Consider the following 18569-nt stretch of genomic DNA (forward strand, 5'->3'; position numbering starts at 1 on the left):
CCAGGAATTTTTAGGATACATACTTAAAACTCAAAGATGGTGTTCATAAAAGTTGTTTTTAACAGTTGTTTACACAAAACATTTATAAATTATAATTAGATAAAATTACCTTCAAATGCTGCTTTTCTAAATCTGAGGTTTTGAGCTGTGTCTCTAAATCTTTTACCTTTTCCTTTAGTTGATCAGGATCTGCCAAAAAAGTTATAAAAATCAGATTCTGCTTTTCCCCACTCTGACAAAGGATTTGTTTCAGAGAATAAGTAGAAAACTTAAGAAACTAGAGCCTAGAATATACGGCATTTTACTGAAACACTTTCCAGACTGTGAATACTGTAACGCTATCTCTTATCAGATATTGTAGTTCCATAGCAGACCAAGAGAAGAGGCACCTGCTGGGTAGTAGAAGTGTAGAATCAGGTTGATTTTTTACATGGAAGAAATTATTTTCCAGAGAAAAATCCTAGAGCCAGGAAGCATTGTTAGGTACTAAAAGGACAACAAAAGAATAAGTAGACTGTTAGGTAAGGGGCTACAGCCAGAGCTGGCCAAATGCTCCTGGTCCCCAACAGTATTGGTTGTTCCATGTAGGTCAGTACACATTTACTGTGTAATTACTACGTGAAAAACATGCCAGGCAGGGTGGATAATACAAAGACGAATAAATCCTAATACAATGGTCAGATAACATTAAGTACACAAATAGAGCACAAGGGCTTTAATTTACTGGATCCTTAACCACCCCCCTCACCTGGGGTTAACATCTCTCCAGTTTTATAATGAGAATCAATGGACAAATGGGATTTTTTATTTAATTGCCATCTTTGCTAGAAACATTTTCTTTAAACACAACATATAATGTGTCGTGTCATATTCTGTAGCCATTGAAGGGTAAAATTTTAAAAGTAATGCTAAAGTTTGAGAAAATAATGGGCAGCAAGACACATTTTGATGAATGAGACAGGAAGGTTTCTGTTCTATTAAGGTTCCCTTGATATGGTCCCCTAATTATAAGCTGGAGACCAGAAATATTTTCCTCATCCTTTCCTTTGGGAATAGTCAACAGAACCCATCTTCCTTTGGAAAGCAGAGCAAAATCATACTGTTCAAAACTTCCCTCACCTTTGTAGAAAGTGCTAATGATTTTTTATAAATTTGGTTCTTAATCACTGTAATGCTATATTGAGTTGATTGTCTTAATCAAAGGGATGCTATATGTTACACAGATTTGTAATGAAATAGTGCAGTAAAAATGGTTATTATGTACAGCACTTTCTGAAAGTTAGCTTAATGGTATTTGATTGCATGATCGAAGTGGCAAATTCTGTTTCAAAGAATTATACCAATTTATGCCTGAACAAACTTTGACTGTTTCATACAGCTTTTTCAATATTCTGCCACATAGTCTTGTTGCTACTTTGAAGTATCCTTAATCTCCTTTAAATAGATGAAGAATACAGGGTTTTAAAATTCCCCCTCAGGAAACAGGTTTCTTAGAAAGAACGAACTTGCCAAACATCAGCAGCATCAACAGGTCTTTAGGAGTGTGCTAGTCTGGTAACCTAAGCTGGCTGCTGTAAGAGCTACTGTTGAGAGAGATTTACATGACTGTTTTAGTCACCAAGAGGTAGCTAAGGCATTTCCTTGGTCAAAAGCAGGGAATGGTGAGGAGCTTTGGAGTTCCACAGATTTAGGTTTCATCTGCCTCTCTCACTTCCTAGCTGTTGTGACCTTGTTACTTAACCTCTTTAAGGTGAAGATCATAGGAAAAATGGAGACAATAGTACCCACCAAACAGTGCTTTAAGAGTTAAATTATAAAATGCTGGGGTCGGGGGAGAAAAAAATTATAAAATGCTTGTAAAGCACTTAGCATAGTGTCTGGTACAACTCATACATGATAGCTTTAATACAAAGTAGCAACAAGAATATGTGGTAGGATACTGAAAAAGCTGTATGAAATAGTCAAAGATTGTTCAGGTATAAATTGATAGAGTCCTTTGGAATAGAATTTGCCATTTCCATCACACTATCAAATATACATAACAAATGATTCTTGTTGTTAACAGTGATGTTCTCAAAAGTCAACCTGAACAATGGATTCGTGAATGTTGAACCATTCATTGCTCTTAGGGAAAACATTACACATATACTCATATCTCACATACAGTGTAATTTTAAATCGTGGAAACAACTCATCCTGGTAGATTCTATTTTCTTTGTTTTATAAAAGAGAAAACAAAGTTCAGAAGTGTCAAGTGACTCTCCTGAGGCCCCACTCGTGTCAGAGTTGGGATTTAAACCCAGTCCAGCTGGCCCCAGAAACAGCTTCTTGCCCTGTGCTGCACTCCCTTGTATGGCCTCCATCTTCTGGTCATCTGTATGAGAGAGCTGCAATAATGCAGAGCCTCACCTTGTTGGATCTCATCTGGAAAACGGTGGGTCAGAACTTAAATTTTTCACTGCTGTGTGTATCTGCAAAAGCACCAGGAGTACTGGTTTTGGGGTTACAAGTAAATTTTAGTGAGTGGCTGAATTTACAAATACAGACTCTGAAAATAATGAGGATCAACTTAATTATGTATGTATACATAATGCATATATGTACATATGCATACATATGCACCTAGCAATACAATGATTAATCACTTCTGAATGGAAGCATGTAGAGGACTAGACTGTTTTACTTTGTAAAAGGGAAGAAGAATGTAGGCAATGTTTACTATATGTTTGAAAGTTAATAAGAGGATAGGGACGCCTGGGTGCCTCAGTCGGTTAAGCATCTGACTCCGCCTCAGGTCATGATCCCAGGGTCCTGGGATCGAGTCCCTGCAACGGGCTCCCCGCTCAGCAGGGAGTCTTCTCTCTCTCTCTCTCTCTCTCTCTGCCCCTTCTCCTGCTCTCTTTCTCTCTCTCTCAAATAAATTAATAAAATCTTTAAAAAAAATAACAAGAGGACAATAACATTTAGAAGATAATGTTCATGTTCAGAGCGCTTAAAAGGGCCTACTTAGAAACTGGATACCACAGACCTAGCACGTTGCTTAGCACTGTGTCATGATTAAATGTAACACCCATATGGAATATAAAAAGAAAAACACCTGAGTACCTGCTGTTACAAACAACTCAAGAGGACTCAATGGGAACATGACTGTTGCATGAAGCAAAGAGCTCTGAAAACCTGCTACCAGGGATTTGATTTTATAGGAAGACAATCATCAGAAATCTGAATAAATAAAAAAGGCAAACCCTAATTCAAAAACTTGGGTTAGCTAACACGCTAGAAGTAGAAAATACTTTACCAGATACAGTGCTTTGAGCTCCACTTTGGTCTTTGTTAACTTCTAACTGATGGATTAATTCTGCTTTTTCTTTTTCCAGCTGACTATTAGCTAATCTAGAACATAATGATTATTTGTTAAAACAACAAAAAACAGACATTGCTTCACAAAATATATGGGTATTTCTTATGAACTTTGTAATGTAAATTGCTTAGAACTTGCTGATAATTTATAAAGGTAAACATTTCTTCATTTACTCTCACTGTTGCAATGCTACCATTCTCAAACTGAGATCAGAGAATGAAAATTCTGCAGGATTCTTTAAAGTCTGACCTGATGTCATTTTTAAGACTTTTCCTATTAGGAACCTCATGAGAGTATTCTGCACAGAATTTTGGAAGTAAATTTTTTTCTTGTCTTTCATTAATATTTGCCTCTGGGAAACTAAGATTTAACACATTCTATACTATTAAGAAAATTTAAATTAGGAGCTTGAGACTTTTATTAGGATCTGGTTTACCCTTTTTTCAGTATCTATTATGTAAGTAATTGGCATTAAAAGGATGAAATAAGACTGATAAGCTTGTTAGGCCACAAGGTTGAAAAATCTTAATCTCTAGATGTAGCAAACCTGGTTATATTAAAAAAAAAATTTTTTTTTAAGATAGATTAATGAATAGACAATGTACCTTAGAACTTGAAGTTCCTGCTGAAGGCTTTGCTCTGTCTCAGCTTCTTCAGGAACATGTTTGAGAATCTTAATCTTTGGGCACAATAAAAAGTTAGAAGACAGAGTCTGACATGGAAATACGATGTTTTATAAAGATACACATTTTCAGTAAAGCATATTAAAAGCTGGGTTTTCAAAAGCACGTAAGATATGAGCACATATCTATCATGTTCTAGTCACTATTCATTTAATAATTTACTGAGTGCTGCATGCCAGGCTTTGTCCTAGGCACACGGAATACAGTGATGGCAAAATCTCTCCTGGCATGTTCCTATGGTCCTTACGTACTTAGTGGGGGAGGAGACAAAGACAAATAGTAAGCGTCTAATGTGATAACAGGGCCAGATGGAAGGAAGGGCTATCAAGAAAAATAACTCAGGGTAAGAGGATGGAGAGTCATGGAAGGTGGTAGAGGGTTAAGGAAGGTCTGAGGAGCCTCCGTTTAAGCAGAGACATAGGGAGTGAGCTATGAGAATATTTGGATGGAGAGTATTTTAGACAAGGGGAACAAGTCCAAGATCCTGAAGCTTGAGTTTGGCCTATTCAAAGGACTGAGAGAGGGTCCATGTGGCTAGAATACCGTGAATGAGGGGAAAGTAAAGATAAGGCTAGAAAGGAAACCAGATGCCAGACCATGTAGGTCCTTATAGCCGGTGAAAAGTACTTTAGAATTTTATTCTGGGGTAATGAGGAACCACTGGAAGACTCTTGAGGATGGGATGCTGTGATTTTCTTTATGCTTAGAAGGATGACTCAGCAGCTATGTGGAGAATACATCACGGATAGGGAGAACGTAAAACAAGGGAAGAGTGGAAGCAGGGAGACCAGTTAGGAAATTACTGGAATAGTTCAGGTGCGAGAGAATAGTTTAGACTAGACGGACAGTGTGGGAGGTGCTGAAACATCAGATTTGGGATATATTTTGAAAATACAGAGCTGATGTGATTTAATGAAAAAGATAATAGGGTAAGAAAAAGAATTGATAATCTAAGGGTTTTGGCTTAAACAAATGGTTGAATGGTAGTGCCATTCACTCTGATGGGCCTTTTAGGGAAGGAATTATCAAGTGTTCATTTTTATCTACAAAAGACAATGCCAAGGAGTGGCTTGAGATATAATGCATTATTTTCTCATGGAAAGAAAAATTACTTGCCTGTTGCTCGAGGTCTTCTGTGTATTTCTTAGCTTTTTGTTCCCTCTCTGTTGCTTGCCTTACAAGCTGTTTAAGATCAGTAAGGCTTTGGGTTTTTTTGGCAATATCAGTCTCCAATTCTTTCAGCTTGGTTTCGTACATTCTAAAAGTGAAGGGAAAAAATAGTGTAATGGAAAATAACTTCTCTCATTGATATAAAAGCCAATTCAAATTACTGCACTAAAAATAACTAGCTTATACTGTTTCTTCTAGTCAGATTCTAGATATTTATTTAGCATTAGGTGAGAACAAGGGATAAGTATCCCTAATTAACAGGACAATTAAAATAGAGGATTTAGGTGTTTCCCAAGGTTATAAACAAGGATGGAGCCTGAATTTGGCCACTGTTAAAAAGATTAAAATTAGTATCTCTTTCAGTCATAGAACAAAAAAATAGTGCAACTGATCCATGAGAATATCAAATTCTATATTATTGGGTACTCTTAGAGATATATTTAAAGATCACAAATTAAAACATTTCATATATACATCATGTATACACACGAAGAAGTATACAAAAAAAAAAAAAGTGTCCAAAAGGACACTATTGGGAGAAGAAAAAATGTGCAAAAGCATGGGTGAAAAAAATGGCATATGACATAAAAATCTGAATAGATTTGTAACCTTTAAAGAAATGACCAGTAGTTCAAAAACAAACAAAAAAACCATATTCCAAAAGAAATTTTTAAAACATAAAGCCAAAATGATCTTATAAGCATATCATTCCACCTTAAAGGGAGACAATGCTTATAATATTCAAACACCTCCAGAGAAAAGAAAAAGAATGCTTTGGCAACAAAACCAGGTAAGGACAGTACAAGTTGTAGAAGAGAAGTTATTTCAATACTTTCAAGTAGTTTTTGATAAATCTTAGAAACTATGATTAGAAAGGAACATTCTTAATCTGACAGACTGTCCACCGGAGAGGTCCAATACCAGAAGCTTACTCCTTCAATTCTTTGCTCAAATGCCCCACCCAAAAGGGCCTTCTCTGATCACCCCACATAAAATAGTGCCAGCATCCCCAGCCTGTCTTAGCAGTCAGTGTAAGGCGTGAGAAGAACAGATGTCATTAGCGTGTTGAGTAAATAACAGAGCGACTCTAAAGAGTTCAGCATGTGGAAGACCTAATGTGTCACGGGTCCCAAAGAGATTTCTAAACCACTTTACTGAGGTGGGTGTATAATGCCAGCGGCAGATCTTAGTAAGGTTTTTGTTGTTGTTTCGTTGGTTTTTTTTTGTTTTTGGAGTTAGGGAGGCTTGAGGCCAAGGATCAGATTTAGCCTTCACTCTCTCAAGTGGATTCTACAAGGACTTTGTAACTTTTTCAAAAGGGTTTACCGAAGGCCTACCCTATGCTCAGTTACCTGTTCAGTTCTCAGATTAAGAACACACAAATTATGTAAAAGGCAAAGTCCTCTTCAATTATGGTTAAATATTACCCCTCTCAAATATTCATAAACTTTATAAACCCTTTTCACATTAATAATCTTTTCTGTAGCTTCTCAGAGCCCTTTTTGAAAAAGAAGAACAGGGATGATCATCTCCATAGATTAAAAAACAAAACAAAAAACACTTGAGCTCACAGAAGAGATGTAATTTACTTCAGGTCACAGTGAGACTTAAGTATTTCTAAAGCTATGGAAACCACCTGGCTCCACGGGAATGAGGCAAAGTAGGCCATTTGAGGTACATCTAACATGAAGCAGAGAATCTGGCATGTAGCATGAACTGAGTAAATTATCTGCGAAGTAATCTAACTCAAAATCCTTTCTGAGTCTACATGTGATTGTAGAAGGAAATAAAGGACCAATCAAGCAGTCCACTGATGGAGTTGCTGGTTGAGAGCCTCTGTTGGGGTCCAAGCAGACAAGAGAGACCCCCTTTCCCTGATACTTTCACGTATTATTTCATTTAAGCCTCACACTAGCCGTCTTGCAGAGTTAAGAGAGAGCTGGAGTGGGGAGGCGTGGACTCTGAGTACTCTCAGTATGGTGTTAGGACAGGGACCAAGGACCCTTCTCTAGGACTACCTGGCCATCTGGGCTGCCTTCTAATCTGCCCGCATAACCTTCCTCCCTGGACTTGGTGGACAGGGGCAAGTACAGTGCAGCAGACCTGGCGCGGGGCTCTGCACTCAGCGGGGAGTCTGCTTGGATTCTCTCTTCCTCTGCCCCTCCTCCCGCTCATGCACATGGGCTCTCTCTCGCTAAAAGAAATAATCTTGAAAAAATAAACCTCCAAAATTGCAGCACAGCCCAGATCTAGTATGCCACAAGTTGTGACAAGACAGCTAAACGGTTCCTGGCTTATATACTTGAGGTAGAAAATGAACGTAATACAGAAGTTGAGTCGTAGCAGGAGACAAGCAGCACCCAGGAGAAGCTGGGCACCATTGCTCTCGGCTCGTATGTCAGCTGCTTCATGATGCCCACCCAGCTCACTCCAACACCCTGGGCCCAGCCCCAGCTCTGCTCTGGCCTATGCACTGCCACCCAAACTAGTTCAGTATTTGAAGGAAGAAAAAACACTTTTTTCCCTGTCCTCGCATTGCCAAAAAGTGTCATGTTAAAGCAAACCACCAAACAGTTCATCAAGGAAAGAACTAAGTTCATCAGAGTAGTGTCATATTCTTTTAGAACAATAATGACAGCATTAGAACCAATTAGACTTTGTGCAAGTTTTAAACTATTTGTTCCTACCTTGTAACGACAACTGATTTCCAGCTTTTGCTGTCAGCACCTTCAAGCTGTGGGCCTCTGCTCTCTGCCAACTGTAATCTCTTACCAGTCTCTTCTAGTTGCACTGTCATCTTCTCATTTAATATCTCTAAATTATTCTTGGCTATCCGCAATTTTTCTGCAGCTTCAGTCTCCTATCATTAAAGACTAATTAGTACAGGATGACAAAACAATACTGTTCTCACAGATGCAATATATTCAAAATTACCACTACAAATTAGAAAACAAAAGTAACCTGGCAGTCTAAATGCTGATTAAAATTCCAATAAAAATCCAATGTTTTCTTTATAACAGCAATATGATCGTAATAATTAGAACAGATCATGTAAACGAGGTTAGAAAAATACATTGCAAGTGTTTTACTCTAGTGCTTACTTTACATTTGTCATCTTTGTAGTATTCATGGATAATGGGATCGTTTATGTCTTAATACACTTAGAAGATGTTTTGCTTTGACCAATACTTGAGAGACCTAGCTATGAGCATCAACTATGTGTAAGTACCATAAATTATTTCCACTGTTGAACATCCATTCAAAGCACACTGCACTCTGGTCTCACAGTATATTCCGATACTATTGTAACTAGTTTAAAAACCTCAATTTCAGTTTATTCACTGGATCATCCATATAAGTAACAACACCTATTTGTGGGGCAAGGAATATATTTTGCAACTTAAACAGAAAGGAATCTTATTGTTTAACAAAACAATTTCATATATTCCTTACTTTATATCAATCATTGTTCTGAGCCATGTGCACAAATATTAACTCATTTAAATCCTGCAGCAGCTTTGTGAAACAGATATTATTTATTATGCCCAATATTATAGATGAGGAAATTGAGGGATAGAGAAGGGTCAGTAGTTTGCCCTTGTTTCCACAGCCAGTAAGTAATAGAGCTAGGACTTGAATCCCAGATGTGTAGCTTCTACATTATACTGCCTCTTAATTTTTTATTTTCAATGTGCCTCATGGTGAATGGATGGCAGCCATAAAAATACAATCCCTACATCTCTTAACATCTACTCTGAAGAGACACTCTCATCAGCTTTTCCATTCAGTTTTTCAGATGTATTAGTTAATTAACATAAAAAGTAATTATTAATCAGTAATGAAAGTCATACTTTTTTAAGTTCTTTACGAAGCCTTTCATTTTCAGCAACAATCTTCTCTGTGCCTTTGGACTTGGACTCATAGTGCATGCTCAACTGATGTCCAAGATGAACTTTAAGTTTTTCTAATTCAGCCTAGTAAAAAAAAAAAAAACCCTATACATTATCAAAACCAGGAAATAAAATCCTATAAACTCATAAAACTTAATTCAAAGCAGTTTTAGAGCCCATTTTTGATAGAATGAACCTTCCCTTTCGTATCTGTCATCTAGAGCAGAGGTTCCCAACCTTGGCTACACAGTAGAATGAGCTGATGACTTAAAATCACAGTATCTGTTGTAGGATCCACCCCAAAAGATCAGTGTCAGGACTGGGGGCTTATGCATCTGTATATCTGAACACAGACACAGGTAAGTATTTATGCCGCTGAGTGAGAACCAGTGGTCTTGAAATAATAAAACGACCAGTGGAGCTACTCTAATTATTCTTAGCCTTGTCTCCAATAAGTTTTTCCATATGTGTAAAACAGTCACTGCATCCATTAAAGCCGTTTTATATAGTAGGAGTATACTTAAAATCGTCCTTAAAAAATAAAAATTATAATAGTAAAAACATCCCATGCAAATGATCACATTAAAAAAATTACCTTCAACTTTTCATTTTCCAGCTCAATATTAGCCATTTTTTCACTGGTCAGTATTCCTGATGCTTTTTTCAACTGTTCATTTTCCTTTTGGACTTTTTCAACTACTTTTTTCATTAAACCAATGGTTTTTTCTAGTTCTGGGATTGTCTTTCCACTTCTACCAGACTACAAAAGAATATATTAACTTTTTATCTAATCAAGTATCTGAGAGAGTATAATATAAAACACCAACAACATAAAAGGCTCATTATTACACTCAGTGTTGATTCCTAAGATTTGAAGCCAAAACCTGTATTCAGTTCATCACTACAATAACCCTTTGCGATAGGAATTATAATTCTTTTAAATACAAACAAATCAAGACTCAGAGAATTTGATATTCCTAGTCATGCAGCTAATAAGTAACAGCTCAAATACTCCAGCCTTGATGTCTGTTCCAAATGAATAAGCCTAAGAACCTAAATAGTCTATTTAGCTAAGGTTCTTTCCTATATACCAGAATTTTCTTTATATGAAAAAAAAATCCACAAAAGAAAAGTTGTGTCATTAAAGAGTTCATGAGTTACCAAATTTGAATTGAGCATAATAGAGGTGATTTTCTCTAATAATAGCCATTGATTAGAAATTCCGTTTCTGTCCAATATAAATATAAGAGATATCTGAAATGAAAAAACCTAGTGTAGAGTTATCAATAGAGATGGGTCACCCATTAATAACTTTAACTGCCTATGCTTTATATTAAGGCTTTTAACAGTGGAGCAAAAGAATCTGCTTACTTTTTTTGCATTTTAGTTAGTATTGACACTATGCAATGAATAACCTTATAGTACATAAATTTAATATATTATTATTTTAATATATATTATTTTAATATATTATTAATATGACCTTTCACCATTAGAAAAGGTCAAATTAACATTTTTATTTAGGAAATTAATGTTGCTGTCAGTGAGATGTTTGTTCTGAATACTTTTCTAATAATAACTCAATATTTTCACCAAATCTGTGATATATTTAATATTATTATTTGAACAAGTTTTTATATTGATTGCTTCCATTGTGCCACTTGCTAACGAAATCATTACGGGCTTAAATCTTTGGCCAGGGCCTCATAAGCAGCATTTATTCAGTGTAAAAAGTGAATACAAAATAACATGGGAAGAAAAATACAAGAATAAAAAAATTGGGAAACATATTTACAGAGCATTATACTAAGAAGCTGACGGGGAAATCATAAAAAATAGTTACAAATGTTAGAACTGGACTAAGAGCAGTTAGTAGTTACCTTCATGAACAGAAGGAGGATTCCTAGAAGTTAAGTGTTTTCAAGGTGTGAAGGGATACGCAATGAAGAAAGATGATGTGGTGTCTCAATTGAAATAAAATGTGTGTAAGGTGTGACAGATGATAAAATACATTGACTTGAAACACAAAGAAAAGCTTTATGATGTTTTACATTGTAGATACAGCAATATAAAAACCAAGACTACAAGCACTAGTAAAATCATATCACTACTGTTATGACATATCCAAACTTGTTTTTTCATTACCAACTTATCACTTCTGAAACCAAAACAAATACATGGAATGTTCTCACACACTCACCCCTCTAACACGACCAAGTTTCCGCTCAACTTCTGCTTTTTCTTTCTTAAGAAATTCACACATTTCTTTCAAATCTCTTACTTGACTCTGAAAAATTAAAGCAAACATATAACAGTTTAACACAGCTATCGCCGCTGAAAAGGAAAGGCAAATAATTCATGTGAACTATCAATTTCTTCAACTCTCTAGCCAAACTGAACAAGATGGTCTCCACAGCAATAAGGATTTTGAACTAAGACATATGTTGAATTAAAGTTCATTAATACAAGCATATTTTATATATGAATTTCAAGAAATATTTTCCACATTACTGCCTTAATAGAGAGTTTAGAACTCTGATTTTAACCGCCCCATAAATTACATATGCAGATCCTTATACAGATGGTAGAGAGGAACAGTACTGGTTCTAACAATGTAAAACTCAGAATGTTCTAGAACACAGGGCATAATTATATCATTACCAGTGAAATTAACAGATTGCTAATATTCTAGGTTAGAGAACAGAACTGAAACAATTAGCCAGCCAGAAGAAAAGAAGATTCCCATAAAAAGATGAGATTTGGAAAACCAGAGATAAATGTATTATAAACATCAAAATAAAATTCCTAAAAGAGATAATTATCCTAATTTTTTAAAATGTAAACACTTAATTTAAAAAAAAATCCTAATATTTTAAAGAGTGATGATTGTTAATGTGCTAAATACACCATCCATCCTCTTGCCTCAGGGCTTTGAACTTGCTATTTCTGTTGTCTGGAACTCTTTTTCTGGTACCTGTATGACCCACTTCCTTACCTGTCCCCTAGCTCTCTGCTAAAATATCATTTTATTGGGGCGCCTGGGTGGCTCAGTCGTTAAGCGTCTGCCTTCGGCTCAGGTCATGATCCCAGGGTCCTGGGATCGAGCCCCGCATCGGGCTCCCTGCTCTGTGGGAAGCCTGCTTCTCCCTCTCCCACTCCCCCTCCCACTCCCACTCCCCCTGCTTGTGTTCCCTCTCTGGCTGTGTCTCCCTCTGTCAAATAAATAAATAAAAAAATCTAAAAAAAATAAATAAATAAAATAAAATATCATTTTATTAAGACAGCCTTCCCCTATTACCCTAATTTAAATAGCAATTCCATACACTCCCAAACCACCAACACACATACACACACCTTTCACACCAACTGTGTTTTTTCTCCTTACCACTTAACATCAGCTGACACACTATATATTGACTTTTTACTTATTAATTATCAGTCTTCCCCACTAGAATGTAAGTTCTACGAGTGCGAGAAATTTTTTGATTGCTGTTTCCTAGCACCTAGAAAAGTGCCTGACAACAAACAGGCTTTCAACAAATAATTGTTACATGAACAAATGTGTAAAGTGTAACACTACCATAAAATTTTATGAATGTGAGTTTCTGACATCTTCATAAACTAATATGAAGAGGGACAAAAAGGCTTTCAGGCATTAGACTTCCTAACTAGAGTAAAGAACATTAAATTTACCTTTAATCTTGGCAAATCTTTATTTGCTTGTTCAAGCTGAAATTTTAGTTCAATATTTTCAGATGACAACTCCAAGTTTTCCCTCTGAAGCTGCTGTTCTCTTTGACAGTGATCATCTGACTCCATCTCGGAAGTCTTCAGGAAAATAAAGTTAGAAATATTTTTAACTCTTAATAACAAAAGTGGCATAAGACATAATGGGATAAGAAAACACTAACAGGGAACATTTTTCCTCAAAAAAATATGGAAAACTGGAGAGCTCTAGAAAAAATTGCCTCAAATAAATAAATTAGAATATAAAAATTGCAGGAGAAAAGGTAATGCAGTTTAATTAATATAGAAAGCAAAGTCAAGGATGTCTTAATAATGTCCACACACATTAATGTCTCCATGTATACTCTCATAATGACTAAACTAATTTGTGCTAGTTTTTCCAGTCCGAAAGTATGGTTATTATTTGTTATGGATTATATTATGCCCTAAACCCTACCCCACCCTCAAATTCATATGTTGAAGTCCTAATCCCAGTACCTCAGAATGTGACCTTATTTGGATATAGGACCTTTTCAGAGGTACTCAAGTTACAGTCATTAGGGTGGGCCCTGACCCAGTATGAGTGGTGTTCTTATGAAAAAGGGAAATCTGGATACAGAGATATGCATAGAAGGGAGATAATCTGAAGAGACAGGGAGAAAATGGCCATCTATAAGCCAAGGAGGAGGGCCTGGAAAAGACTCTTTCTTCACAGGTGAAAGAAGTCATCAACCCTGCCAATAACTTGTTTTTTGGACTTCTGGCTTCCAGAACTATGAGAATAAATTTCTGTCAGGCCACCAAATCTGTGGTGCTTTGTTACAATAGCCCTAGCACACTAATACACAAACCTATAAAAAGAAGTGCCTTAATTTCTTCCTCCTTCTTGGGAAAGCTCTTCTTCATCCCTTGAGCGAAAGCAATCACTCCCTCCTCTGAAATCCAGTTACACTATATTTGTATTTCTCTTGGCACAAATCCACCTTGGGTTATTATTTATGTTCATTTTTACTTCTCCTTCTAAGTGACAAGTCATTCAGAAGAGAAATATGTGCTTGATGACGTTTTTCTATACAGTGGATAGAATACCACCTACCTCGTATGGGTGTTATGGGCATCATATGAAATAATTTTGTTCAAGCACTCAGCATAGTTTTAGTTTGTCCTCCCCCATCCCTTTCTCTCTCTACTGGCTTGATGGACTATCAAGTCAATAACTCCACAGACATTAGAGTTTAAAAAATGTAGTATTATACAAATATATCCATTATACATGGCTCTATACCATCTTTTTAATTAGTAGTAGATTAAATACATCACATTCTGATACATTTACCCTTAAGTAATAAAAACAAAAGTAAAAGAAATTAAAGACATTAAAAAATAGGATAAGAAGAGTAAAGAAGTTCTAGGCTGTTGGATTCTGACGTGAGGGCCCGGAACACTGGCAGAAACAGCACGCGTCCCCCTGCGTCTATCTGTTCAAAGCAGTGTGTGGGTATATGTACATATACAGTGGCACGAGAAAGAAGACAGACATGTTTGTTGAGGTCCGTACCGCAGGAGTATGTCTTTGCTTATTCTCTGTCAAATCACCCAAGTATACATGCCGATTCTGCTGCTATTAGGTTAACACTAAGCAAATCATGCCACATGCAAGGTCCTTGGTTTTTCCATCTTACAAATGAAGATACAAGACGGGGTAATTTTTAAGGCCTCTTCAGACACAGAAATCTGTAATGCCCTCTTCCAGAGCTCTTCTGTCACCCTCACTTCATCTCTTCTGTCTGCAGTAGCTATTTAACAAATGAAAAACACCTACGGGCACCACTGATACATAGACATCAAATATATTAAGTATCACTCACAGAAGAGAGTACTTCTACCTTATTTCTACTTTATGATCTCACATCAGGTTTTTTTGTTTTTGTTTTTGTTTTTAAACAGTTCTCTCCTCACTAAAACATGTAGGCAATTATGTAAGTACATATGGATCATTGCCCCCCCATTCTCAAAAAACAAAATTAAAAGTATTAGTTGAAATTGTCCAAATTTCTGGAAAATAAATTCTAATGAAACTCTGTTCTGTAAAAATAATATAAATAAAATTCTTACATAATGAATTTTATGAGATTTCCAATTCTTGTGTAGAAGAGGAATCCTGCTAAAAGGGATACACTGCCAGGGGCGCCTGGGCGGCACAGTCGGCCGAGTATCAGACTCTTGGTTTCAGCTCAGGTCATGGTGTCAGGGTCGTGAGACTGAGCCCCACATTGCTCCGTGCTCAGCACGGAGTCTGCTTAAGATTCGCTGTCCCTCTCTGCCCCTCCCCACTGTGTGCTCTCTCTCTAAAATAAATAAATCTTAAAAACAAAACAAAACAAAACACGGGGGAGGGGATACACTGCTAGAAACCAAATTCTTAGTGGATAGGAGTTAAAGAAACACACACTGGAAGCCTCAAATTTTTAATTACTTATTATCAAGCAAAAAAAAAAAAAAGCATTATAAACCTGGATAAAGAAATGAAGTAAGAATTAAGTCACTTTCATCCATTTCCCCTTCACATTTAAATGTTTGCTTTTAGTGATGTTTTTAGGACTTGGGTGACTGGAATATCTAGGTGGAAAGGATAAAGAAAAAAAAAGATAAATGCTATTTGATTTCAACCGGGGGCAAACTTGTCTAGGCTGTACTGCACTGTAAATGGACCAAAAGTAGTGTGTCACAAGAGAGATGATAGAGTTAGACCTGTGTTTAGATCCTGGTTCTGCATCACTAGAGATGTTACTCATGCTCCAAGCTTCCCGTGTAAAACAGAAACAACAGTCTGCAAAGTGCTATGAAAATTATACCTAGACACAACGGAGACAACAACACAGGCAAACTCCCTTTTCTCACTATAAAAAAGTATTTGTCATATACCATGTGGCAAAAAGATGACCAAAGAATGTCACACAGTATCATAACACATTTTTACTGATAGTAGTCACTATAGTAAAAGTTTGTGATGAGACTCCAGAGCATCCTGATTTAGAAATTTCTAAGGCAAAATGAATACCTCTAAAGAGCCTGATTTTTGTCACCCTGTTATCTAAGCTAATTCTTTTTAAGTGAGTACCAGTGGTAAAACAGTGAGTACTAAAATGAATTAGGAAATGCATAACCATTAATTTTTGAAGGAACTAGTCAAATATGAGAGCTTAAGACACATTTCATGAATAGTTAATATTTTTTACAAATCCTATACAGTTTATTTCCATTTGCACCACATATGTATACCACTTGCTAGAGGAGAATTCAGCTAACACACACACACAGGACCGCCATCGACTCAGACCTGGGACACTTCATCTCTTGGCTGGACGGGTACGTCGGCGTCGGAATCTGCCTGTGCGTCCTCCTCAGCACACTGACTCAGGGCAGCAGCAACGGCAGCATAATCAGGGTCCTCTCTGGCAGATTCTTCTGGATCCAAGTGGTTGTTGTGACTCACATCTGCAGCTATGTGTCCCTTTCCTTCATCATTCTTGCCTAGCTCATTCTCTTCCTTGTTCTTATGTTCCTGTCTATTATTTTCACAACAGTCTTGATTAATTTTCTTAATTTCAGGATCCGGTGCATTTTCAAAATTGGACTTAACATCTGCCAAGATACCATTAATTGACCTAAATGGACTTGACTTATTTTTTGGTCTTGTCTCAGATGTACTTAACTCCATAGGATCTACAGTATCTTCTGCTGTGTGGTTTTCTTCATTACTGTAATACTGTAGAATATTTTTAGGTACCTGAAGATATACGTTGTCACTGGTATCTAATCCCTTCCCATTTTTAATTCTGAAAACTGTTATGGGTTTTTTTTTGTTCCGGTGTAAAGTGTTCTTTTTGTGAAAAGTATTTTGCCTGTATTTATTAACACTGGTAGCAAGGGTAGAAAGCGTAGTTGTGTCACATAACAGATTCTGCTTGAAGCAGAAGAAAGAGAAGAAACATGAAAAGAAGAAAAAGAAAAAAATAACAAAAATATACACACTATTTGTTTTAAAGTAAGATACAACAAACAATATTAATATCTTTTTATAAAGGAAAACTAGAAATATATAACACATTTGAATGGAAACGATGCTATGACATACTTTTCTAATTCACCCAATTGTATGTTCTTGCCACAGCAAAACTCAAAATGATAATTTCATTTAAAATCTCATTTGTAATAAAGTTTTACGCAATGCATAAGAATCTTAAGTTTACTTATGTAAGAGGATTAAAGAAGTTCATTTACGCCACACCTGGTAAAAATAAAAGTTGGATTTATTGCATTAATATTATAAGAAGAATCTAAGGTTCTGGGTCAGATAAAGGTAGAAGTTGGTATCACTTTTAAACTTTAAAAACAGAAAAACAAAAACGTGTGCACTTACTGAAGTTCTAGAATATGCCTCCTTTGAAAACTGTTTTTCTAAAACATGAAGTTTTTCTTGGAGGTATCTATTTTGTAAACGTAAATCTTCTATGACAGAATCTCGAGGGAGAGCTTGGCGGGTCCTATGAGAAACAACAACAGACTCTTTACTATTCAAACTTCAACTCTCCACAGCTTTACTATGTCAAAATACAGAAAAGAAAGAAAATATATATTTATTAACACTGTATTTATTTGAAATTCCACAAACTTGTAAACTTTACAAAAATCAGGACACGACTATTTATAGTATAAAGTGATCCTCTACAGAGGATTTGCTGCAGGGCTCTTTTGAATGATGAGTTAACAAGTGTATTTTGATGTACAGAAATCATCTTTAAAGAATATGCATCTATTTATATGGAATTGTATAAGACAAATCAAAATAGCCACTATTTTTAAAACACTATATAATAACTTCATAACATCTGTGTGCTTCTCAAGAAGCTCAAGGATTCAAAAAAGGCTCTTGGTGATGCCACGGAACAATCTGTTACTCCGAGTCTTATGTGCATGGCCTACCCTAACTGTCCAGGAGTCTACCTTTACTAAGGCAAAAAAGTCTACTCTTACCCACACATGAAAGCTTCACCCCTGCCACTATGTCTCTGCTAGGGTTCTGCTCTCTTGGAATGTCCCTCCTCCCTTTAATATCTAGATCTGATTCATTAAATTTAGAAATTCAAGTTGAACTGAGAAGATAAGTTCCATCTTTTCTATCAAATCTTCTCCAATTACTTCAGCCCACACAGATTCACATTATTAGAAAAACAAAAACAAAAAACAAAATACTCTAAAAGTATTAGGTTTCAAAACTAAAATATTTTGATCCTTGTGAAAACTGCAAAGGAGAAAAAAGGGTTTGATGTTGTTCTGAACATATGTTTAGATCAAGACAACCAAGGAAGGGAAGGAGCCACTGATGGGATCAGACAGTAACTATATAAGAGGTGTCAAAAGAAAGAATTCAATTACTTTTTTCTTCTTCATCACGGAAAATTCTGAGGGATTTAAGAAACAATGATTTAGGAAAAAAGGAAAGGAATGTAGGCACTCAGGAGTGTTCCTTTAAAGGAGTTCACATTACATTAACACGCAATCACAGGCATTGATAAAGAAGCAATAATGGTATTTTTTGAAGATCAATAGAAAGGGGGAAAAAAGTATGATAAATTTAAGAACAGCAAGTATCCTCATATCCAAATATGACAGCTAGGTAGCAGACTTTAAAAATGATCATTAAGATGATTTTAGATAGCTTGTCAAGTACTTAGT

The 18569-nt window shown here is 36.1% G+C and overlaps 1 protein-coding gene across 6 annotated transcripts in view; it reads right to left on the minus strand.

Annotated features, from left to right (window-relative positions):
* The window catches only part of CEP290 (centrosomal protein 290), an 84513-nt gene that overhangs the window by 1073 nt on the left and 64871 nt on the right, over window positions 1-18569 (minus strand). For 5 of the 6 annotated variants that reach the window (XM_078076389.1, XM_078076390.1, XM_036087262.2 and 2 more), the window contains 10 exons: window positions 17254-17377; window positions 12798-12932; window positions 11305-11391; window positions 9700-9864; window positions 9066-9188; window positions 7902-8074; window positions 5161-5302; window positions 3967-4040; window positions 3299-3393; window positions 110-189 (listed from right to left, as the gene is read on the minus strand). In XM_078076389.1, coding sequence (XP_077932515.1) covers window positions 110-189; window positions 3299-3393; window positions 3967-4040; window positions 5161-5302; window positions 7902-8074; window positions 9066-9188; window positions 9700-9864; window positions 11305-11391; window positions 12798-12932; window positions 17254-17377 — 1198 coding nt within the window. The remainder of the gene's footprint in view (window positions 1-109; window positions 190-3298; window positions 3394-3966; window positions 4041-5160; window positions 5303-7901; window positions 8075-9065; window positions 9189-9699; window positions 9865-11304; window positions 11392-12797; window positions 12933-17253; window positions 17378-18569) is intronic. The other variant, XR_013449290.1, reaches the window with a different exon arrangement.

The sequence above is a fragment of the Halichoerus grypus genome, chromosome 6 (genome assembly GCF_964656455.1).
Source record: "Halichoerus grypus chromosome 6, mHalGry1.hap1.1, whole genome shotgun sequence".
Classification (NCBI taxonomy): domain Eukaryota; kingdom Metazoa; phylum Chordata; class Mammalia; order Carnivora; family Phocidae; genus Halichoerus; species Halichoerus grypus.